The sequence below is a fragment of the Rasamsonia byssochlamydoides genome (genome assembly GCF_041956645.1).
Source record: "Rasamsonia byssochlamydoides strain NRRL 3658 unplaced genomic scaffold VTN77scaffold_142, whole genome shotgun sequence".
Lineage (NCBI taxonomy): Eukaryota > Fungi > Ascomycota > Eurotiomycetes > Eurotiales > Trichocomaceae > Rasamsonia > Rasamsonia byssochlamydoides.
In genome coordinates, this window is record NW_027192524.1 from 1 (window position 1) to 21,979 (window position 21,979).

At 49.3% G+C, this 21,979-nt stretch overlaps 12 protein-coding genes across 12 annotated transcripts; 8 read left to right on the top strand and 4 right to left on the bottom strand.

Moving 5' to 3' along the window:
- Nucleotides 1-558: 558 nt before the first annotated feature.
- VTN77DRAFT_1828 (actin) lies at nt 559-2,226 on the bottom strand (the record flags this gene model as incomplete). The annotated part of the gene is made up of 6 exons (XM_069417602.1): nt 559-789; nt 850-1,621; nt 1,697-1,727; nt 1,856-1,911; nt 2,073-2,103; nt 2,220-2,226. 6 exons carry the CDS (start codon nt 2,224-2,226, stop codon nt 559-561), a joined length of 1,128 nt encoding a protein of 375 aa, XP_069272787.1.
- Nucleotides 2,227-3,138: 912 nt separating this feature from the next.
- Nucleotides 3,139-3,430, top strand: VTN77DRAFT_1829 (uncharacterized protein; the record flags this gene model as incomplete). Its single annotated transcript, XM_069417603.1, has 2 exons — nt 3,139-3,210; nt 3,260-3,430. The coding sequence occupies 2 exons, from the start codon at nt 3,139-3,141 to the stop codon at nt 3,428-3,430; spliced, it is 243 nt and encodes an 80-aa protein (XP_069272788.1).
- A 467-nt stretch (nt 3,431-3,897) lies between these two features.
- Nucleotides 3,898-4,613, top strand: VTN77DRAFT_1830 (uncharacterized protein; the record flags this gene model as incomplete). The annotated part of the gene is made up of 2 exons (XM_069417605.1): nt 3,898-4,299; nt 4,362-4,613. The coding sequence occupies 2 exons, from the start codon at nt 3,898-3,900 to the stop codon at nt 4,611-4,613; spliced, it is 654 nt and encodes a 217-aa protein (XP_069272789.1).
- An 881-nt stretch (nt 4,614-5,494) lies between these two features.
- VTN77DRAFT_1831 (uncharacterized protein) lies at nt 5,495-6,273 on the top strand (the record flags this gene model as incomplete). The annotated part of the gene is made up of 4 exons (XM_069417606.1): nt 5,495-5,593; nt 5,712-5,972; nt 6,044-6,141; nt 6,210-6,273. 4 exons carry the CDS (start codon nt 5,495-5,497, stop codon nt 6,271-6,273), a joined length of 522 nt encoding a protein of 173 aa, XP_069272790.1.
- Nucleotides 6,274-7,558: 1,285 nt separating this feature from the next.
- Nucleotides 7,559-9,126, bottom strand: VTN77DRAFT_1832 (uncharacterized protein; the record flags this gene model as incomplete). Its single annotated transcript, XM_069417607.1, has 2 exons — nt 7,559-8,994; nt 9,078-9,126. 2 exons carry the CDS (start codon nt 9,124-9,126, stop codon nt 7,559-7,561), a joined length of 1,485 nt encoding a protein of 494 aa, XP_069272791.1.
- A 489-nt stretch (nt 9,127-9,615) lies between these two features.
- Nucleotides 9,616-10,166, bottom strand: VTN77DRAFT_1833 (uncharacterized protein; the record flags this gene model as incomplete). Its single annotated transcript, XM_069417608.1, has 3 exons — nt 9,616-9,749; nt 9,854-10,067; nt 10,131-10,166. The coding sequence occupies 3 exons, from the start codon at nt 10,164-10,166 to the stop codon at nt 9,616-9,618; spliced, it is 384 nt and encodes a 127-aa protein (XP_069272792.1).
- A 522-nt stretch (nt 10,167-10,688) lies between these two features.
- Nucleotides 10,689-11,613, top strand: VTN77DRAFT_1834 (uncharacterized protein; the record flags this gene model as incomplete). Its single annotated transcript, XM_069417609.1, has 3 exons — nt 10,689-10,726; nt 10,783-10,894; nt 10,978-11,613. The coding sequence occupies 3 exons, from the start codon at nt 10,689-10,691 to the stop codon at nt 11,611-11,613; spliced, it is 786 nt and encodes a 261-aa protein (XP_069272793.1).
- A 227-nt stretch (nt 11,614-11,840) lies between these two features.
- Nucleotides 11,841-12,666, bottom strand: VTN77DRAFT_1835 (uncharacterized protein; the record flags this gene model as incomplete). The annotated part of the gene is made up of 2 exons (XM_069417610.1): nt 11,841-12,552; nt 12,620-12,666. The coding sequence occupies 2 exons, from the start codon at nt 12,664-12,666 to the stop codon at nt 11,841-11,843; spliced, it is 759 nt and encodes a 252-aa protein (XP_069272794.1).
- Nucleotides 12,667-16,768: 4,102 nt separating this feature from the next.
- On the top strand, nt 16,769-17,853 carry VTN77DRAFT_1836 (uncharacterized protein; the record flags this gene model as incomplete). The annotated part of the gene is made up of 3 exons (XM_069417611.1): nt 16,769-17,387; nt 17,437-17,663; nt 17,716-17,853. 3 exons carry the CDS (start codon nt 16,769-16,771, stop codon nt 17,851-17,853), a joined length of 984 nt encoding a protein of 327 aa, XP_069272795.1.
- A 210-nt stretch (nt 17,854-18,063) lies between these two features.
- VTN77DRAFT_1837 (uncharacterized protein) lies at nt 18,064-18,539 on the top strand (the record flags this gene model as incomplete). The annotated part of the gene is made up of 2 exons (XM_069417612.1): nt 18,064-18,281; nt 18,335-18,539. 2 exons carry the CDS (start codon nt 18,064-18,066, stop codon nt 18,537-18,539), a joined length of 423 nt encoding a protein of 140 aa, XP_069272796.1.
- A 73-nt stretch (nt 18,540-18,612) lies between these two features.
- On the top strand, nt 18,613-19,614 carry VTN77DRAFT_1838 (uncharacterized protein; the record flags this gene model as incomplete). The annotated part of the gene is made up of 3 exons (XM_069417613.1): nt 18,613-19,080; nt 19,136-19,298; nt 19,352-19,614. 3 exons carry the CDS (start codon nt 18,613-18,615, stop codon nt 19,612-19,614), a joined length of 894 nt encoding a protein of 297 aa, XP_069272797.1.
- Nucleotides 19,615-19,940: 326 nt separating this feature from the next.
- On the top strand, nt 19,941-21,680 carry VTN77DRAFT_1839 (uncharacterized protein; the record flags this gene model as incomplete). Its single annotated transcript, XM_069417614.1, has 4 exons — nt 19,941-20,121; nt 20,202-20,829; nt 20,887-20,967; nt 21,047-21,680. 4 exons carry the CDS (start codon nt 19,941-19,943, stop codon nt 21,678-21,680), a joined length of 1,524 nt encoding a protein of 507 aa, XP_069272798.1.
- Nucleotides 21,681-21,979: the final 299 nt, after the last annotated feature.

A 21,979-nucleotide genomic window follows, 5' to 3' on the forward strand; every position in this document is an offset into this window, starting at 1 on the left:
GGGGGGGGAAGGGGTTAAAAAAAAAGGAAAAGAAAAGAAAGCAAGAGATACGAAAAAGAAGAATCTGCACGAGCACACAAAGTTAAAAGGATAAGTAGTAAAAGAACTATAGGATAGTAAAATAATAATAATAGTAATAATGCCCAGTTTCACCAAGTTTCTTCCCTAACTTTTTTGTCTCCAACACCACTCCTTTCCCGTAGGTAGGTTAGGTAAAATTTAAATCGATTGATTTGATTGAATTAAAACGGGTAGAAAGTAAGTTCCTTACGGATCGAGAGTTCAAGTCAAGAAGAGAAGAAACTCTTTTCTTCCATAGCAGTCTCTATTTCCATAGATCGAATCCGAGGTCTACCAGCCACCATCGTATTCGACTTACATTTTGATACACCAGGTAAGGAAGAACGAACAAATGAGGAGCAACCGAGCAACCATCTGGCGCATCTGCGAAAAATGGGACACAACAACCCCCCAAAAGTCAGGACCGTCGCAACAAAAGAATCAGGTGAAGAAAAAGGGATCAAGGAGCCAAGCGGAGAGCGACTTGCTTTTCGTACCTTAGAAGCACTTGCGGTGGACGATCGAGGGACCGCTCTCGTCGTACTCCTGCTTGGAGATCCACATCTGCTGGAAGGTGGACAGAGAGGCCAGGATGGAACCACCAATCCAGACGGAGTATTTACGCTCAGGAGGAGCGATGATCTTGACCTTCATGGAGGACGGGGCCAGGGCGGTGATTTCCTTCTGCATACGGTCGGAGATACCAGGGTACATGGTGGTACCACCAGACTAGAAGAGGTTAGTGGGGTCTTTCTTTTGATTTCTGTGGACTGACAAAAGGAGACATACCATGACAATGTTGCCGTACAGATCCTTACGAACGTCGACATCACACTTCATGATGGAGTTGAAGGTGGTGACGTGGATACCACCGCTCTCAAGACCCAGAACGCTAGGCTGGAAGAGAGCTTCAGGAGCACGGAAACGCTCGTTGCCGATGGTGATGACCTGACCGTCAGGCAGCTCGTAGGACTTCTCCAGGCTGGAGCTCTGGGAGGCGGTCTGGATCTCCTGCTCGAAGTCGAGGGCGACATAGCAGAGCTTCTCCTTGATGTCACGGACAATTTCACGCTCAGCGGTAGTGGAGAAGGTGTAGCCGCGCTCGGCAAGGATCTTCATCAGGTAGTCGGTCAGGTCACGACCAGCCATGTCAACACGCGAGATGGCGTGGGGCAGGGCGAAACCCTCGTAGATGGGCACAACGTGGGTGACACCATCACCGGAGTCGAGCACGATACCGGTGGTACGACCGGAAGCGTACAGGGACAGCACTGCCTGGATGGAGACGTAGAAGGCAGGGGCGTTGAAGGTCTCGAAGACGATCTGGGTCATCTTCTCTCGGTTGGACTTGGGGTTGATGGGAGCCTCAGTCAGAAGGACCGGGTGCTCCTCGGGGGCGACACGCAGCTCATTGTAGAAGGTGTGGTGCCAGATCTTCTCCATGTCATCCCAGTTGGTGACGACACCGTGCTCGATGGGGTATCTCAGGGTCAGGATACCACGCTTGGACTGTGCCTCATCACCGACGTATGAGTCCTTCTGGCCCATACCAATCATGATACTACGGGACTAGTTAGTCTCATAACACCGTTCTCTCGCAGGAGGACCGCTCCGCGGTCGAAGGAGGGGAAAATACCCATGGTGACGGGGACGGCCGACAATGGACGCTATTCGAGCTGTCAGTATTGCACGTTTTACAGGGCCAGCACGAGGGCTGAAAAGCCACCATGCAGGGGCAGTTCGCGCTATCACGAAACTGCGTAGCAGAGGGCTCGATTTGTGGGGGTTGACTTACGGAAAACAGCTCGAGGTGCATCGTCACCGGCGAAACCGGCCTTGCACATACCCGAACTATACGCAAAATATCAGTTTCTGTCTGAATCATTCTTGAGGGAGGTGTTTTCGACGGCTGGATGGCCTAGGATGAGGGGAATCATGGCGGTGATAATGGAGCCTCGTGGGCAACGAGCTGGGAACAAAGGCGCTCCCAGACAGCTTGGTGGGAGACATACCCATTGTCAATAACGAGGGCAGCAACTTCCTCTATAACGAAGCAGAAAAGTCAGCATCTCTCTGAGCGTGGAGGTTTGCGCCGGAGTCAGTGGCGCTGAGGTGCTGGCAGAAGCCGCTGAGGTGTCATTAACAGGGAAGAGCCATACCTTCCATGATGACTGTTGTGAATTAGGGACAAGGGGGGAAAAAAAGAGTAGGGAGTAAGGACGCAAGGGAGAGAATCGAAAAGGTAGTGATGTGAGAAGGATCGAGAGAAGGAGGAGGACAACTGTCCAGGTAGGGGTGGATGATAAACAGGTGGGAGAAAGAGAAGAAGCGCTTGCGACGGTGGAGATGTTGAGAGAGTCGAGCCGAGTTTGGGTCGGGAGGTTGATGAGATGGTGCCGGTGTGGCAGGGTGGGCAACGGGGGGTCACTCCCTTACTAACAGTCCAGGACTCCAGGGAGAGGGCCGGAGAGGCAGGATGGTGTGTGCCGCTTAGCCTGCTTGACGCCGGGCTAATATCTAATAGGCATTGGAGGCTGTCCAGCACTGGGGGCTCTGGGCTCTTGGGCTTCCCAGGCGGTGCTTGCGGTGCCCGCTGTGGGACGTATTGGCTGTCCGGCGAGCCACTAGCGGCCCACGACTGCCAGGCCTGTTTTTGCCATCCGCCGCTCCGCCTCTGCATTTCCACGCTTCCTCCGGGCTGTGATGGCAACTGAACCGTAGAACACTCAGCATGCCACGTACTGCGGACAACTAGGCAGAACAATACTGAATGGATTATTGTACCCCATACTTGGGTCCCGGAAATGCGATGGCAACAAACCTTGGCAGGTCTCGTGGGGCTGCCGGAGGCTGTCTCAACGTCCGCCAGCGGCGGAAGGCGCTTGGGAGGTTATGATCACCAGACACTGCATTAGGAAACAAGATACCACGGCTGTGTGAAGTTGCCTAAGCTACCTACTCCGAGTAATATATTGAATCCTTGTTGACTAGAATAGCTTACGACGGCGGCAGTGGACGTGCAAGGAAGAGTACAAAGGCAGAACGATATCTACGTGCTGACGTCCTTACCCTTCAAGAATGCGTCTGCCTCTGCTATTCAGGCAGCTGTATAACCGGATCCTTGTCCTGTTGACGCGCAGCAAGTGTCAGGTGAACCTCATATAATGTCGTATATTCGTGGTCATTGTGCATCTTTCAGCAATCCGTCGGGTACCAGGGGAATTGGCACGAGGATGGTTGGGCAGGTCCAGCCAGATTGCCGCTTACCGCCATTTTGCACATCCGCGAGAGCATGATCGTGCGCTGGCGCGGGGTTGCTGAGGCATTGAGGCGGGAGCTCCAGCCACAGTTGGCGGGGCAGCAGCAGTAGAAATATAAGGGGTAGGTAGTAAGGTACACCAACTCATCAAGGCAGGTTTTCCAGAACGAAAAGAATAACAAGCAGAGTGGCTACCTGTACCAAATTATAACTGCTGTCTGTTTTGAATGCTCATAATCAGTAACATTCATGATTATCACCACACACACTGCTTTGTACTGCTGAGCCACAACGCCACTGCTGACTAAGGCTGTTCTTGGCAGTGGAAGGGCGTGGAAGGAAACCGCTGCCGCGCGAACCTACTATGGGCCGTGAGAGCGAGAAAACGTCAGTAGTCAGTAGTCAGAGGTATATACATTGTGAGTGTGTAGATTCTGAAAATAAAGCTTCTTACTTGTCACCACTGCAACAAATTTTCTCTGAGAAAATTTAGTTTTCTCACTATTCAATTTTCCCTCTCCAGGAATACAACACTACATCTCGACAGGCACAAATTTCTCTGAAAATTTTTGTCCAACATGGATCCCCGCATGAGTAATCTCCTCAAATGGAGTATTGAGAATTCGGATGCCGCCCGACAACCAACAGATGCCAATGATGCCTCAGTGCCTCCGCCATCGGCTCGCGGTCTGAATCCGGAGGTTCTGGCAGCTCTGTTTGGCGGCCCCTCCGATGCCGACCTGATGAAGGAAGCCATGGCCGCTCTTCTCTCGGATGAGGTGGATTTGGAAAACAAGCTGATCGCCTTCGACAATTTCGAGCAACTGGTGGAGACGATTGATAATGCCAACAACATGGAGCCGTTGGGGCTGTGGACGCCTCTCGTCGGGCTCCTCCAGCACAAGGAACCGGACATGCGCCGCATGGCCGCGTGGTGCGTTGGTACTGCAGTGCAGAATAACCAGAAGGGTCAGGACAAGGTAAGTCTGGGTACAATTGTTGTCCAGCTGTTGGCTGACGCTAATTCCTTTGACTTGTACAGCTACTTGGTCTCAACGTTCTTCCGACCCTCCTTTCTCTCTCGACCACCGACCCCGATCCCAAAGTCCGCAGAAAAGCCATCTACGCGCTTTCTTCCGCGGTGCGCAACTATCAGCCTGCCATGGATGAGCTTGTCAAACATCTCCCTGCAGGGTATGCCGGAGCGGACCGAGTCGACGCGGCAGACATGGACGCTATCGACGCCATCATGGATAAACTCAGAGCGCACCCTGTTGAATCTGAATCCTCCTGAATAATAAAAGTCTAGAGCGGGCAGACTTTGAATCGACCGGGTGATTTGCATATGGCGGTGGTGCTCTCATGCCGACGACGAATGAGCTATCGGCTGGTCAAGAGTCAAGTCATACCTGATCATCCCGAATTGGGTAGCGAATCAGCGATGTATGAGAAGGCTTCATCGTCCACGAACCCCTGCGCTCGGCGCTTACGTCCGTCAATCCTACCTTGCTTGCGAGATGGCAGGAACTCTAAGTCCCGTGCCATTACAGGAGTCGCATTATTGCAAGGTAAAGCATTGCGGGATGTTTGATATGAGATACGAGATGACGAGTTTATGCATGTGTTGGATCTTACCGGATGCTGGAACGAAATTGCACTGTGTGCTGGATACACACTGTTGAATCCCTTGTCATTGGGACTAGATGTGGATGAATGTTATGGATTACCACAACATTTCATGAAAGGCAGATGTGTATGTACATGTACATACATGATACAATCCCTGCAGCGAGAGGGAGACCATATCTACAAAATTAATGATGTCACAACAATTTGTTAACAGAGAACGAGGGCAGAATAGACGGAGAAGTCATACCCTGCTAGAGCATATTCCAGTAACACAACATAAATGGTCTACTAATTTTTGCCCAATTCTCCTCTTTTATTCTTGATCTGGTCTTGCTTTTCTGCTATTGAGACCTTGGCAGCTATATTTGGATTATGTAAGAACGTTACTCCCAAACCACGCTAAACCACTCTTGGTCAGTCTACCCCGACCTCGTGCCAGGCATCAGTACAGAGATAGCTGGACGTCCATCTATCTGCTCAGTCCGCATCAGAGCGCTCGCAACCTTATACCTCTGTATCATCAATTTCTCCCTTTGCGACCCCGTCATGGACCCCTCAGATAATCGCCTGTGGCGATTCTCCAAGCCGGAATGGCTCAACAACTCCAACATCCGCATCGCGGGCGTCTATTCTGCCGGTGCATTGGTACGTCGGTTGCAAGTCGCAACAACTTGTTTTTTTTTTTACTTTTCCAATCCCAATTCCTTTATTTCCCATTTGCGACAGACAAAATAACTAACCCTTTCGTTTTGTGCGTTTATAGTTCTCACTAGGATTCTTCTTCCTCGTCGACGCAGCCGCCTTCTCGCACAGCTCGCGCAACGGCTCCAACGTGCACGTCAAATTCGTCGACTGGATCCCGGGTATCTGCTCCGCGCTGGGGATGCTGGTGATCAACTCGATCGAAAAGTCGCGGCTGAGCGCCGACAGCTTCAGCTATAGCGGGAGTGGAGTAGCGTGGAAGGCGCGGTTTGTACTGTTTTTGGGCTTTGCGTTGTTGGCGGGGGGGTTGGCTGGTAGTGTGGTGAGTATCTCACCTGTCTATCTGTCACCTACGCGGTCATGACGACGACGCTAATGTGTTCGAAAATCAAGACGGTCATGGTCCTCAAATACGTTATCAAAGGATACCCCTTGCCAACGCTGTACTTTGGCATCGCCAACGTCGTCGCCAACAGCTTGGTTATGCTTAGGTATGTTTTCTAGTCTATTCCTCCACGAGAAAAACAACTTCGCTAACTCGTTACTTTCCTCCCTTCAGCACCGTCGTCCTCTGGATATCGCAAAACATGGAAGATGACTACACCTACAATTTGGCTCTATAGCTGTACCTCTAGGTAGCTATAGAAGCATTGAATTGAAGAGTTGATTGATCGAATTGGTCAGGCTTTCAGCTTTATCCGAGCGAACGAATACTTCTACAGGAGCAGTCATACCCTCAGCCAGTCTGTAAGGAACGCTGGATTCGTCAGTAGCTCTTTGGTTGGTCCATGACCATGTTTTTTCCATTATTATTGTCAGGATTATTCCGGCGTGTGATGATGGATGATGGATGATGGATTGTTGGTTATGTTTTATGTTACTTATGTATGCAACTATCTATGTAGGCATAGGCATGTGTGTGCTTTTTGTCATTTATACTACCCCACTTCGTGTTATGTTATGCTATGTTATGGATATCCGAGTCAGAGTCCCGTGTCTGTACTGTATTCAGAACTATTAGGTGGCTCGCTATTGCTTGCTTGCTTGCTTACTATGTCCGTCAGTGAGTCAGTCAGTAGTTAGGTAAGTTATTGCATGAATGGATTTTGGAACTTGATGATCTGCTAGCGTTCATTCATTCATTCATTATATGACATTGGCAATGCACCTATTATTTTTCATTGCCGACTACAAAAAATAGAGAGAAAGAGACAAGTTACACTTGTAATTAACCCCAAAAATGGTCATGATTAATGTTATACTCTGTATATTTATTTATTTAGGTAGTTAGTTAGACCCTGTCTACCTACCTAGGCATATATTCATCCATTCATTATATGATATGACATGATATGATCTGACAATGGACCTATTAACCTATTATTGTTCATCTCTGACTATACAGTCTGAGAAAAAAAAAAGAAAATGAAAAACCGAGGAAGACACAAGGTTGTAGCCCATCTCTAAGGGTCAGAATGTCATATTTATTTATTTAGTTTATTTAGTTAGACCCTGTCTACCTATGTACCTAATCCATCCATCCATCAATCCGTTCATTCATTACCTACCTACCTAGGTAATATGATACGACAACATTATATATACAGAGCTATTATTGCTCAGCCCTGACTATGAAAAATACGAGAAAAATCGAGGTTGTAACCATACTCAAAAATGGTCATAATGTCATACATTCATTTAGTTAGTTCAGTTAGTTAGACCCTATCTGTACCTGTATATCCATTCATTCACTCGTTCATAACGTGTAAAAAAAATTTGTGACCAAGAAATTTCATTTCCCTGTCCTGTCCTGTCCTGTCCCGTCCCGTCCCTCGTTGCGCCGCGCTTGGAAATGCAATAAATAATAGTATTGCTTTTCTCTTCCTGCTAGGAAGAAGATAAGAAGCTTCAACTATCCTCACAAAACAATTTCAGAATGCCGTCTACCACATTGGTCACTCTCTCTTTTGACAGGACAGGAGGGATCATGTCACTGTCGTGTTCGGAGGGAGGAGGAGGTTTGAGGTATTTCCGCAATGCAAAGGTGGATGCTTTGTACGTGGCGTGGTACATGGCTTTGAATTCGTCCTCGTCGGAGGTAGAAGAGAATGATGATGATATAGCCGACGGACCATGATTATGGCCATGACTATGGCCATGCTCCCCAGGTACAGTCAGAGTTTCTGCAACAATGCTGTGCTCGTTTAGGGGGTCGAGTTCCTGGTGCGAATTTGTGCTGACGTTCTTGCTCGTGGAAGCAGATCTGCTGGCTTTCCGGTGAAAGCCGTACAGACGCATGCAAGTCAGTATCGTCCGCGTGATCAAAGCCTTGTTCTCAGATATGATGGTCTGAGCATCTTTTGGCGACGCCGCCGACTCTTCATCTCCGTGGCAAGCAGACGAGACAGCCAACTGACTTTCTGTCTCGACAAAGGAATGTGAGGCCTCTCGTTTGATCGGTATTTGACGAATTTGGCCTTTTGCGGTGTTAGGTCTGGGATCTTCAGCGCGCGCATCCGCAGTCTTGCCAACACGTAGGCTGCCACCCAGAGAAAGAGACCGTGACCGTCTCAATACCAGTCTTTCCAAGGCAGGATTGCTAACGTCTTCTGGTTCCTTTTTCACCGTCAATGGATGTAGGTGAGGAGCCGTCTGGGAGTGCGAAGTTGCATTGGCCATTAGCTGCGATACTGCTTCCCCTCCCCGCTGCCGAACGCTCCTATGGTGCTGCGCAGCAACCTCGAAGATCGTCGCTATGCGCTTTCGCTTTGGACTTGGCGATCGCACATCCGGAATGAATTGTGCAAATTCAGATTCATATCCTGAGCCATTATCCCCCGGACTTGAAGGCGGAGAAGGCAAGCTCTGGGCCTTTTGTACGAAAGACGCCGATAACGGTGCAGCGTATATCCGCAGCTCTCTCTTCACCGGCGTATGTGGTTCATCCTGCTGTATATCACCAGGAGAAGAAGAGTTCGGAGGAGAAGGAGGTCGCCCTAGAGTGTCCGGGGTGGACAAGACCCCGTAGATAAGGAGATCCGACACGATACATCCAGAGGGATGGCCTCCTCTGGAGCCTTCGACATTGACCAGAAGGCCGACAGGGCATTGCATCGATTTGCTTTTGTCAAGATCATCGTCCTCCTCTTCCAGCCAGAGGCTGCTTAACAATCTGGTCTTGAGCCATTGTGAAGTTTCTATGTTGGTGCAGTGTACTTCGACGCTAGGCCCCGCGCGGGCGTAGAGCGGTATCAAGGCCGGGTTCACGAGGCTGTGAAGGGAGAGTTTCACGTCTTTTGAAATCACGCATTGGCGATGTGGAGAAGAATTGACAAGCTTGACCCCTACGATAGTGAGATGGAGTGGCGGTCAGTGGTCAGCGCGAATCCAGCCAGTATCACCACGCGTGCTTGAGGTCTGTACATACCTAACAGAGATCCTGTGCCTGTTGTGATGTTCCCCGACCAAACCTCCATTGTGTCGTGTGACTCATTCTTATCTCACCTCTTTAAAGTCATTTATTCAGTGTACTCGGTTGGAGTGTATGTACAATGGATTATGGAGATATGTCATTCTACTCACGCGTCGCGCTTGCTGAAATGGGACACGTTATCACGTGACACGACCTCAATTGGACCAGCCCAAGTTAACCATGTGTAATAGTTGGCGTTTTTCATGTCAGACCATTGAATTTCCTCATAGACGCTCTATTTCCATCTCAGTGTTTATAGTACATAAATAAACACGTAACACTAGGGAAATCATCGCAGCAATTCAAAAGACATCAAAAATCACACAAGCCTGGATATAAGTACGCTCAGCATACAGAAAAGCGGGAAACTCGAGTGTGCGAGACAGTAGCAACTGAAGCAAGCAGATAATGTCGGTAACATATAGCGCTCATCTAAAACTTCCTCCCGAGGCTCTCGAAGTCATATGTCCACCGTCATAGCCGTACGTGATCATCAGAACTCTTCCTGCTCCTTGAAAAACATCGTAAAACTGATGATGGTTCCGTATATAAGAAGACCCCCGAGGATCGACATGATCATCGCTGGGACCTCAATAGCGCCGCTGTGAGCGAGAACGGTTGGGAGTGCTGCGACGGGCATTAGCCTAGGTTCAACCTGACAGATTCATTGCCCCACTCCATTGCCCTATTGGAGATTGGAGACTTCAAGGTTATAGCTGGCGAGCACATACCAATTCCCATCAGAACCAGGAACCCCGTCAAGAAACGTCCAAAGTCAGCCGCGGCATTGCCGGAGCTCTCAATGAAATCATCCGGGTTCCCACACCGACTGCAGATCCAGTTGGGCAAGGGCGCAATCACATAGGTCGCAACTACGAGCAGAGGAAGGAAGTTGTGCCACAGCGCCGAAGAAAGGATGACCAGGAGAAAGCCGATGGCCAGAATCTGCGGTTCAAAGTCAGACATCACTCTCCATCATCGCGAAGAAGAAATCGGCAAGGGCCATACAAAAGAGAGAACTATTATTGTCTTTAACCCTGCCATGATTAAAGCGCCGCAAGAGTGTCAAGCAGAAACAGAAATGTGGTTGCCGTGGTTGCCTGATGAGTGATCGCAGAAGCAGTCGGGGTAAGGGTAGAACTGGGAACGCCTTTTATGATATGGCATCAGAATAGTCGCGCAAATACACCCCTCATCCGCAAAGGAATTGGAGTCCGATTGCTTGGGGTGGAAGTGCCTGTTAGAGAGGTCGCAACTCGCAGGTGAGGTTGACTGGCCTCGGCGACTCTCCAACAATGCGGGAGGTGAGGCTTGGCAGGCTGAGGGCCAACTGACAAAGCGGCACAAGCCACGCCTTGTCCCAAACGGGCTGCGAGCTCCAAGTCACCGCGTCGTCGCTGACTGCCTGCCGCATCGAATCGCCCAGGTCCTGTATACTCTTGACTCTCCACCAAACAGTATTTTCACACCCACAATTTGTATTTCCTGTCCTCCTTGAAAGGCCCTTTTGTCCCTCCTACCAGTTTGTCCTACCCTTCCGCCGTTTCCCATCCCTAGTCCTCCACTATGTTCAGAAACAACTACGATAACGATTCAGTGACCTTGTAAGGTTGATCGCACGGTTTACAAGTTTCGGGGGTGCTGATTTACTCTTCCATAGTTCGCCGCAGGGGCGGATATTTCAGGTCGAATATGCACAGGAGGCTGTGAAGCAGGGTTCTGTCGTAGTAGGACTAGTGAGCAAAACACATGCTGTCCTCGTCGGCTTAAAGGTACGAATCTCATTCAGGCTATCGTCGGATGAGGAGGGGTATATTGGCATATTTCCAATTATGGAAACTGACTTATTTTCTAGCGCAACGCCGAAGAGCTCTCCTCGTACCAGAAGAAGGTCATCGAGATCGATTCCCATATGGGTATTGCCATTGCTGGTCTTTCCTCCGATGCCCGCGTGCTCTCGAACTTCATGAAGCAGCAGTCTCTTGGGTCGAGGCTGACCTATGGCCGCGCCATCCCTCTGGACCGGATTGTCGCCCAGATCGGAGACCGCGCTCAAACCAACACACAGCACTACGGCAAGCGACCTTACGGTGTCGGGCTCCTTGTCGCCGGCGTGGACGACTCCGGGCCTCATCTGTACGAGTTCCAACCGTCGGGGCTGACGCAGGAGATGCTGGCGTGCGCAATTGGTGCCCGGTCCCAGATGGCCCGGACGTATTTGGAAAGAAATCTGGAGCAGTTCGCGGATAGCACCCGGGATCAGCTGATCAGCCACGGGTTGAAAGCACTCAAGGAGACGTTGTCTCAGGATAAAGAGCTGACAGTTGAGAATACTACTGTGGGTGTTGTGGGACTGGCTCCCCCAGGCTCGAAGAGCAAGATTGAGAACTTTAAGCTGTATGACGGCCAGGAGATCGCGCCTCTGCTGGAGGCCCTAGACCACGCCTCAGAAGGCGCTGGAGGGGAGGGGGAGATGGAAGTGGACGCATAATAATGAGGAAAATGTCTTTTAGATATTAAAAGTCCTGATTCCTTCCTGTGGAAGTTTCTATCGATGACACATGAGACAGTTAATGCGTATCATAACCTTCATGCATTTTTCAGTCGTAAGGCATCATCTACCGTCACACATAATGTATCCGTCTATCCGTCTAACCTAGCAAATTATAAACAAGCCGGGATATACGATCGGATACTCGGAGAAAACTCCTTCTTGTTTCACTCCTCACCCCAGTTCAGCTTCAATCGGTCCTCACTGGCCTTATACTCCCTCAGTTTCGGCAAGACATCCTTGACGTCGTTGACGGCCACCAGAATCTTGCCATTGGCTTCGCTCACAAACCCTTCCTTGACGGAGTTCTTAACCCACTCCAGCAGCCCGTCCCAGTAGCCGTCGATGTTGACCAGGACGACGCCAACTTTGTGGATGCCGAGTTGATTCCACGTCGTCATCTCCATAACCTCCTCGATGGTTCCGAAGCCACCGGCCAGGGCGACGAACCCGGACCCGGGACCACCCTCCAGCACCTTCGTCGCCATCAGACGCTTTCGGGTGTGCATGTCCGGCACGATGGTGGTGACGCCGTACTCCGACTCCTTCAGCAGGGTCGTCTTGTCCATCAGCGTGGGGAGGGTGCGCTCGTGGCCCTTGCCGGCGCCCTTTTGGACCTTGCCTTCCTCAGCCTCGCTCTCGGTCGGGGTCGACTCCTCCGAGTTCTTGTATCCGTCCTCGATCTTGACCAGGGCGCGCGGGATGACGCCGTGGACGGCCTGCGGGCCGGACAGGGAGACCAGCGTGCGCGCCAGCTCGCCCATCAGGCCATTGGTGCCGCCGCCGTAGACGAGTTTGACATTGTTCTTGTGGAATTCGTGGGCGAGGGCGCGCGCTGCTTCCAGGTGGACGGGGTTGTTCCCCGCCACGGAGCCGCAGCTGTCGTGAGTCAGAAGGAGGTCAGGAATGCAGAAATCGCCCAGGAGGAACTTCGGAATTCACATACAACACACAGACGACCGCTGGCTTATCTTGCTGTTGTTCAGCGGTCATGTTTGAAAAATGGATCTGTATGTACCGGATTGAAGCGTGTTTTTCTTGAAAGGTACTAAATCAGGTACACTCAGGGGAAGGAACAGGAGGTGAGTGACGTATATGTTCAAAGTTTTGCCCCACAAAAACCTGCCTCAGGTACGGTGTAGTTGACGGAATTAGTGATGTGGAGAGAACAGAGTATTAATTATTAGGATCTATGCTACTATATACCCCCTACTCGAAGAAAAGGACTTCTTCCACTATCATGTGCGTGTAACAATCCGTAAAACTGTAGGTTCGGTAGCAGGTAGCTACAGTTGGTCGGGGTCCGTCTGGCGGAGAATAATCCTGATTTAAGTAAAATCGGATAGTTCTTCACGACCAAGTAATAGTACCTACCTAGTACTCCCCCAAGTTGCTCTAGATATCGTTGACAACCAGTTTAATAGGATCTGCTGGTGCTTTAATCAAGTCAGTCTACTTAAGTGCTCCATCTCTCAAGTCTGCCTTGATGCTGCAAAACTTTACTACCCTTTCTTTCCTCTATAAGGCAGTGATGACTCACGCCGTTTATGGATACGATAAAAAAAATAAAGCTGGAAAATGACAGGGGCTGGATGGCACGCAAATTCGACTGGACCGTCAACCTGGATATATATCATGAGGCTGATAGATATACTACGAGCATAGACGCAATTCATATTACCAGTTTAGCTGCCAGGAAATCCCTTTTTCTACTGATAGATTACCTAGGTAGTATATACCAGCATGGCAAATTGGTCATGTTATGTTGGTGACAGGTCTACCTCGCAAAAGGGGATGAGCCTGATCAAAGAAAAGAAAAAAAAAGGAAAAAAAAATTACTCTGAACCATTCACCACTGTACTAGTAAAGGTAGGGTCATATTGATTATTGATCCATTCTGCTGTTACTACTCATAAACGAAAAGGATGATATAGAGAGAGGGAGAGACTTCCTATTCTCGATGAAGCAAACCATAACCACAAACTAAGGATCACCGTACTGGTAATCCACTCATCTTTTTTTTTTTAAAAAAAAGGTAAAGGAAACAAAATTGGGTCATAAACTGATATCAACCCTCTCTTCCTTTCCTCTTCACTTCACTTCCACTCTCCAGAGGTTGACCTTACCAACCACCTGAGGTGACGAGCCAGAAAGACAAGACTCAAACCTCACTCACTGTCCGCAACAATACAAGCGTACAGAGCAGTTGCATTATCGGCCCGTTTCTCCACGCAACTAGTCTTTCGGTCAAGCTCTCTGTTCGCCACGGTTGCGTCGTCGGCTCGTTTGGCGGCTTCGAGCTTCGTCAGGTTCTTGGCGGGCATCGCGAACCTGTTATTCGGTGGGGGCATGCAAGGGTAGAGTGGTGCTATTCGTTTTATTTTTTTCCTTTTTAGTTTCTTGTTTGTGATAGCAGAACTTATGTGACGCTTTTTTGGAGGGGGCTTTCTTTTCTTTCTTTCTTGTATTATCATATGTCCTCCTCGAGTGAGGGGAGTTGCTGAAAAGTACGGGGAAGAAAAGGAGGAAAGGGAAGAAGAAGACAAAAGAGCGAATGCAGACTTAGGTACGTACAGTTACTACACTCATTGTTGGGATCAGGCGTAGGTGCAGAATTCGCCACGAGGGTCATGGAGAGTCCCAGGAGGGCGGAGAGGAAGGTTGAGTAATGCATTGTGATAAGACAGAAACGTCGTGAATGCTCAATTGATCACTTTTGACTTTTCTGTGGAAGTTTAAGCAAAGATGGGAAGTAGACTGAGTTAGGTACCTCTCTTAGATAGATAGATAGTACATGGAAATCAGGGGCACAAGATGATCAAAACTATCTGTACATATTATATATAGCTGTCGTTCTGTAGTTTCTTGGCTCCTCATCCTCCGTCTGCAATACCTCACTCGATCCAGGAGAATGATGACGATTTCCGCAATGTAACGTCTGTATCCGTATCCTGTGAGACAATAATCTTGATATCGGTGTACATTGTTGGAAGAATCCGTCAATATCAATTATGCATCGGTCGCCTTGACGTCTTCCACCAGATCCATTGCCTGGACTGGCTCCGGCGCGAGGCGTACTTCGACCACTACTTTGGCAAGAAATGGCCTCTGGGGAGGACGCCTCCGTCAGACATCCATCGGACCAACGTGTCGCACTGCAGAACCTCATGTGCAACTCTAACGTCGATGTCTACACGCACTTCTGGGCGGATGCCCAGGCGAATGCGTTCCCCGATTTAAATGTCAACCACAAGTTCCGGGATTTCGAGGCCATTTTGAAACGGCAGGAGAACTCGCTGGATGTGGATGCTTTTGCGGCCATTCGGAGACCTCCCGAGTATGAGCCGCATGTCATGTCGCACCGTTTTAAGGAGCTCTTTGGGTGGTATCAGTTTCATGAAGATGACGGTTTCGAGGGTGGAGAAATTGGATAAGTGGACATACAGTAGTACTACCTGTATGTGATATGGCAGTGTTGTTGTAGAACTGATGCAACATACCGTTAAGCATGTCATTACTATTCGGCAGAAACGAAAATGCAGCCACACTTCCATCATGATGCAAATCTTCGCTGTGTCGAGAGTCTCGCGCTATCATCGACATCAATTGCACTCTTCCACATGATTTTGACAGCCCTGAGATAGCGGGCCAGCGTGGAGTCCGAGAATCCTCTCTCAACTGTGCCGAAGATGGCCCAACACCGGACAAATGAAGGCGGAATTTTCTTATCGAGAATTCGATTTCCCATTATCTTATCTATCTTTACTTATTGGCATGGGAAACATCCCGGCAAGTTGCATAATAATGCAGAGATTTATCAACTCCTCCGAACGGGCGTTGGCATGATACGTAGTTTGTTCGACAACTCAACGAGGCTTCCTTTGATATCACCAAAGAAGGGTTCATGCAGATGATTCATGGATAGTGACACCGCTTCGATTGTGGCTACCCTTCTAATTCTATTGTCGCTGGCTGTGCTGTTGAACCTCGCAGTTTAGAATAGCGCTGCTGACTGCACTGAACCGAGAATGTACGACAATAAATCCTATTTCTGTTGAACGTTGATATTCCTGCTGCTCACGATGAAGACGGAAAAGTCGAAATACTGATTTCTTGAGCTGACGTGGCTCCATATGCTCACCAATCGTTGTTTCTCCGCAAGGGAATATTCGTAGCGAGGTGCAAGCAGATGCAATGTGACAGTGTCACGATTGACATATCTATAGTTTCGCTAAGGTGCAGGCGTTCAAAATGGAACGAAGAAATTCGTAGTCTTCAGGATATCATGTTATCAGTTTGAAGGGTTTAGTAAACGTCTCTTGTTTTTTTTTTCTTTAAATTCCTTCCTGTTCAATCGAAATGTATTAAAATAACTTCAATTATTGACCAGTTCACGGCAAAATGCTCATCTCAAAGAGCATCCTGTCGATTGTGCTAAGTGTCCTTTTTATCGTCATTGTCGTACCAAGCATTTTATTCTTCTCCTCGGGTGATAGATTCGGTAACATCACCCGACTTCAGAGTACGACCTGCCTACCTGAGTCGTCATGGTCTACTACACCTCTGTCTCGGACATTTCGTCCCATTGCTGCCCTTGAGAGTATGACTGGGACAGATCTCTCGTGGGAATCTCTGCTTCTCCCTCCAAATGGAGGTCTCCTTCGGGTAAAGGAAGACAACGACACCATCTCCGAGCACGGCGTTTCAATGTTTCATCAGCTGCATTGCCTGATTGTCTTGCGTGGATTGCTGTTTCCTGGCACGTCTCAGAATCCTCATCACTCTACGTCCGCTTCAAAGACGGGCTCCGCCCATGAGGACGCTGTCCACTGGGTCCATTGTCTTGATTATATCGCTCAGGTAGGATATGACCGTTTCTCCTTGTCAAGGAAAGGAAAAAGCTGACAGCAACGTCAAGGCAATTATCTGCGCCGCAGACGACACCATTGAGGCCTCGCACACCGCGACCAATGAGCGTGGTGAGAGAATCATTCACGTCGTTTATGTGATCTTCCTTTTTTGTGTTACCTTGCCGTTGTTGCATTCCGTTGTGATTGTAATCAGTCAGATCCTGTATCGAATTATCCAAATATGTATGGACATCCATCGCGCAGATAGAAATGAAAAGCGCATCAACAATTCTTTCTGGTTACAGATAACATTTCGTTTAGTATTCTGTTGGTCAACCAATGACCTGTCGAGTAGATCAACCTTATCACAAGTACCACTCTTGATCCTATGGGTGCATCACGATACAATTCAGACCGCAGTTCCCGCAGCGGCTTTGTCGTTGACGACTGCCCTCGCAATCGTTATTCTTTCTGCCATTGAGCACAATAGGTCCGTCAGACCATCGTCGCTGCTGAGCATTTATCTTCTAGTCTCTATTTTCCTGGATGCTGTGCAGGCTCGTACTCTGTTCATCCGGCACCGTCCATTCTCGATCGTGGTAACATTCACTGCGGGCATCGCAGCTAAGGTCTTGCTTCTGACGCTCGAGTTTCGAAACAAACGGCATTACCTCAGAAGCTTTTATCGCCAGTACCCACCAGAGTTAACGAGCGGTATCTTTAATCGCACAGTATTCTGGTGGCTCAATTCTCTGTTGGTTGGAGGATTCCGCAAAATCTTATCGCTGGAAGACTTCTTTTCGCCGGATGAGGCCTTAAAATCAGCTCCCCTAAAAGAGAAGATACAAGCAGCGTGGGAGAGGCGTATGTATGGAGTTACCTTCATCGAATTGAGATACTGACAGAACTCCAGACCGGTCGAAAGAAAAGGCCAGCCTCATTTATGCGACGGTAGCTTGTCTTCAATGGCCAATTCTTAGAATCATCTTTCCAAGACTCTGCCTCATTGGGTTTACCTATGCCCAGACTTTCTTTATCCATCGGGCGATCAGCTATCTTAGTGAACCGGACACTCCAACAATTCGAAATGATCGATATGGTCTGATTGGAGCTGCAGCACTCATATACGGAGGCATCGCGGTATGTACCAACATACCCATTGCGTGGCTTTTGTGAAATTAAAGTCGTATAGATCTCCACGGTCCACTACAAACACCAGCTATTTCGCCTGATCACAATGTTTCGAGGAGAAGTAATCTCGTTGATATATACTCGCACCCTCTCTCTACGCGCGGCATCTATGATGAATCAGCCGCAGTTACTCTCATGAGCACTGATGTTGACATCATCGCGCAGTCCTTGCAGCAAGTCAACGAAGTTTGGGCGAGATTAATCGAGATTGGACTTAGTATTTGGCTTCTAGAGAGACAACTGGGTGCAGTTTGCATTGCTCCCATTGTCCTTGTCCTTGGTAAGCTCTTATCTTGGTTGAATCGGGGATAGATGTGACTTCCAGATGTTAGCGTGCACTTCTGGACAGATGTACCTGGCTAGTTTCATGCCTGAAAAACAAAAGATGTGGGTTCAGGCCATACAAAGCCGAGTGGGCATGATCTCGACTGCGCTGAGGTCCATGAAGAGCGTGAAGATGCTTGGAATTTCCGATCAGCTGGCTACGATCCTACAGGCGCAAAGACTTCCGCGAGCTGGATCTGTCCAAAGATTTCCGATGGCTGATAGTTTGGGTGAATGTGGTCGGTATGTGTCTTCAACATCATCACTTCTTGGATTTTAACTAAGGTCTTTACCAGCGAGTTTGCCGCAGCTTTGTGCGTTGCTTGTAACATTTGCCGCCTTTGTAATTCGCGCGAAAGCGGACAGCTCCAGCCAGCTGTCGACCGTGCAGGCGTTCACTTCGCTTGCTATCATTTCCCCGACAACAAGTCCGGCCTTTCAATTGCTGGCATCGATACCTGCAGTGACTGCTGCTTTGGGCTCTTTCGATCGAATCCATAAGTTGCTGATATCTCCTTCAATACATGACAAATCCCATACTGGCGAGGCAAACAGCGATAAATTGACTGGTGAAATGCGGCCATCCTTCGAGATGCATCAAATAAAGAATCCAGAACTATCAAACATATCCGACGAAATGGCTCTCGCCATATCTGGTGCTTATATTCGACCAGCTGTCGATTCTAGTTTCTGTCTTCAGGACATCAACTTGAGCGTCAAGGCAGGGACACTAACAGTCATAACGGGACCGGTCGGGTGCGGCAAGACTACATTGCTGAAGGGCATCTTAGGGGAGGTACCATGTGAACAGGGATCAGTAACCAAGAAAGATGGTGCGGCTTACTGCAGCCAAACTCCATGGCTGCAGAATACGACGATTTTGGATATTGTGTGTGGAGCATCGGGACTTGAACCAGCATGGTACCGAGAAGTGATTCGAAGTTGCGCACTCGACTACGACATTTCTCAGATGCGGCAGGGCGATCAGTCAGTCGTAGGGAGCCGGGCATTGGCACTGAGTGGAGGTCAGAAACAGCGCCTAGTAAGTCGTATTAGAAGGAGTACGTAACTCTGCAGCTTCACTGACAAATGCTCAGGCCTTGGCTCATGCTGTCTATGCGCGAAGGAAACTTGTGATTCTGGACGACGTTTTCAGTGCTGTCGATATGAAGACCGAGCAGACGCTGGTGGAAAGACTCTTGGGGAAGGATGGGCTGTTCCAAAAGTCGGGCTCCACTGTGATCCTGGCAACCCATACTGGTCAGTACAGTTGTTGACACCTAATTTAAAATTCCCACTTATAGTTTGAGCAGTCCGCCATCTTTCCTTGGCCGACCATATTGTGGTTCTTGGGCCAGATGGTCGCGTCGTGGAGCAGGGCTCTTTTGAGAGTTTGAAATCGAAGGATGCTTTCATCAAGGAGATGCTCGACAAGCTAACCACGGACAGCGCTGACATCGAAGATTCAAACCAATCTAAAGTATCACCGGGAAAGAAGATGATAAAGACCCCAACTGATGACGACGTTGCTGACGTTTCTCGCCGTACCGGCGATATAGCGGTTTACTCATGTTGAACTCATATTACTTGAAAGCAATCGGTTGGAGATACACGCTGACGGCTCTCATTATTATCACTGTCTACACATTTTCAGCCAATTCCCTCGTGAGTACAAGTAACAATACCATACCTGGGAAGCCCCCCCCCCGCCCCCCCGATTGACAAGAGGTAGAGGTATGGCTGAAGTGGTTTACCGAGGACAGCGGACGAGATCCGGGACGATTTATCGGGATATACGTCCTTCTCGCAGTTGCTGCTTCTGCATCACAGGGTTTTATGATATGGTTGGCTTCCAACAATTCGGATGTATCTGTATGGCTACTGACTCATTCCAGGCAAATAATGATCAAGATCGTCGTGAAGTCCGGAGCGGCTTTGCATAAGATCCTAATCCAAACCGTCATGCGAGCGCCAATGCGTTTCTTTGCGGAAGTCGATTCAGGGACCACCTTGAACAGATTTAGTCAAGATATGACGCTTGTGGACGCAGTGTTGCCGACAATGGCTTTTGGGACATTTCTGAGTGAGTTCTAACACGTGAACCAGATGAGCCTGGTTCCCTTCCCAGACAGAAAGCTAGAGAAAGCTGAACCAAGTCAACAGGTATTACACAATGCTTTGCCCAAGCGGCATTGATCTCGCTAGGTTCAAGTCACATGGCGATCACGATCGCTCCTTGCCTGGTTGTGTTATACTACGTCCAAAAGTTCTATCTGCGCACATCCAGACAGCTCCGATTCTTGGACCTGGAGGCGAAAAGCCCTCTTTACACCCACTTTGTAGAAACGCTCGAGGGCCTATCCACCATCCGAAGCTTTGGCTGGCAGTCAGCTGTTACAGACGAGTGTCTGCGCCGGCTTGATGCATCGCAGAAGCCGTATTACCTTTTGTACTGTATCCAGCGGTGGCTGAACGTCGTCCTCGATCTCCTTGTTGCAGTCCTTGCAGTGATCGTAACCGCTCTCGCGATGTTGTTACGGAGCACTACTACCAATCCAGGGAATCTTGGAGTGTCTCTCACTGCCATCCTGGTCTTTAATCAGACGCTGCAGGAGCTTATTAGCAGCTGGACATCACTGGAGACCTCGCTCGGTGCCATTGCTAGGACGAGGTCGTTTGAGATGAAGATGCCGGCGGAAGAAGACAAGGCAGGAGAAGATTACATACCACCTGAGCCAAGTTGGCCTGCTAGGGGGGCCATCGAGATCTGCTCAGTTTCCGCCTCATATGAGTGAGTTTCATCCTTTGATTCTTCAATCTCGGACCCCTTTCCTTCTAATGTTTCCAGTGAAACAACCAACGCTCTAGAAAACATATCCATGAGCATCAAGCCTTGCGAGAAGATCGGGATATGCGGGAGGACAGGAAGGTGAGTCTTACAAACAAGTCACTGCAATGTTTCATATCATATATCGAAAAGAAATCTGACAATATGGGATGTTATCTAGCGGCAAAAGCACCCTCCTCTCACTCCTCCTTCGCCTCCAAGACCCAAAAAGCGGCCACATCCTCATCGACGGCATAGACATCACCACCATCCCACGAACCATCCTCCGCTCGCGCGTCATCATCGCCATCCCGCAAGACCCGCTCATCCTCGCCGGTTGTTCGGTGCGCTTCAACGCCGACCCTGCCGGAAATGCCACAGACGAGGAGATCATCGCCGCACTGCGCAGAGTCCGTCTGTGGGGGAAGCAGCTGCTCGATCCTCGGTGTGCGGGCGGGAACAGGGACGGGGCCCTAGACAGGAAACTGACGACGCAGTCGCTGTCCCAGGGAGAGCAGCAACTGTTCGCTCTAGCTAGAGCTATTCTCCGGAAGAAAAACAGCACCAGCGGCACTGGCACCAGCCCAGGCCCATGTCCAGGTGGTATCCTCCTCCTAGACGAAGCAACCAGTACCATCGACCCAGAGACTGACCGGCTGATGCAAGCGGTGATCAGGGAAGAGTTTGCGGGCTACACGATCGTCAGCGCGGCGCATCGGATTGAGACGATCCGCGACGCGGATAGGATTGCGGTTTTGGATGCTGGGCGGGTTGTGAGGGTTGAGAGGGCAGAGGAGGTGTTGCATACACTATGAGTCTATTACATGTGTATGGGGGGCTACTGCTGCTGCTGGGGGAAGAGGAGGAGGAGGATAGAAGTGGCCTTTACTTAAGATTCTTCTTCTTCTGCATTTGCTCTGTCTGTGTGGGCCGGATTTTTGAGAAGAATATTCGCGATAGGTGGGTAGGTTTCAGCAGAAAGAAAGCAGTCAGCTAAGAATGAATGTCATTTCACTCTTTTTGGCTGGGTGGAAAATCTCTGGCAGTAGGTAGGTAGCTTTCTATGAGAAAATCCTCTCATGTGTCTTTCCTTAGATACGTTCTCCCCCCCCCC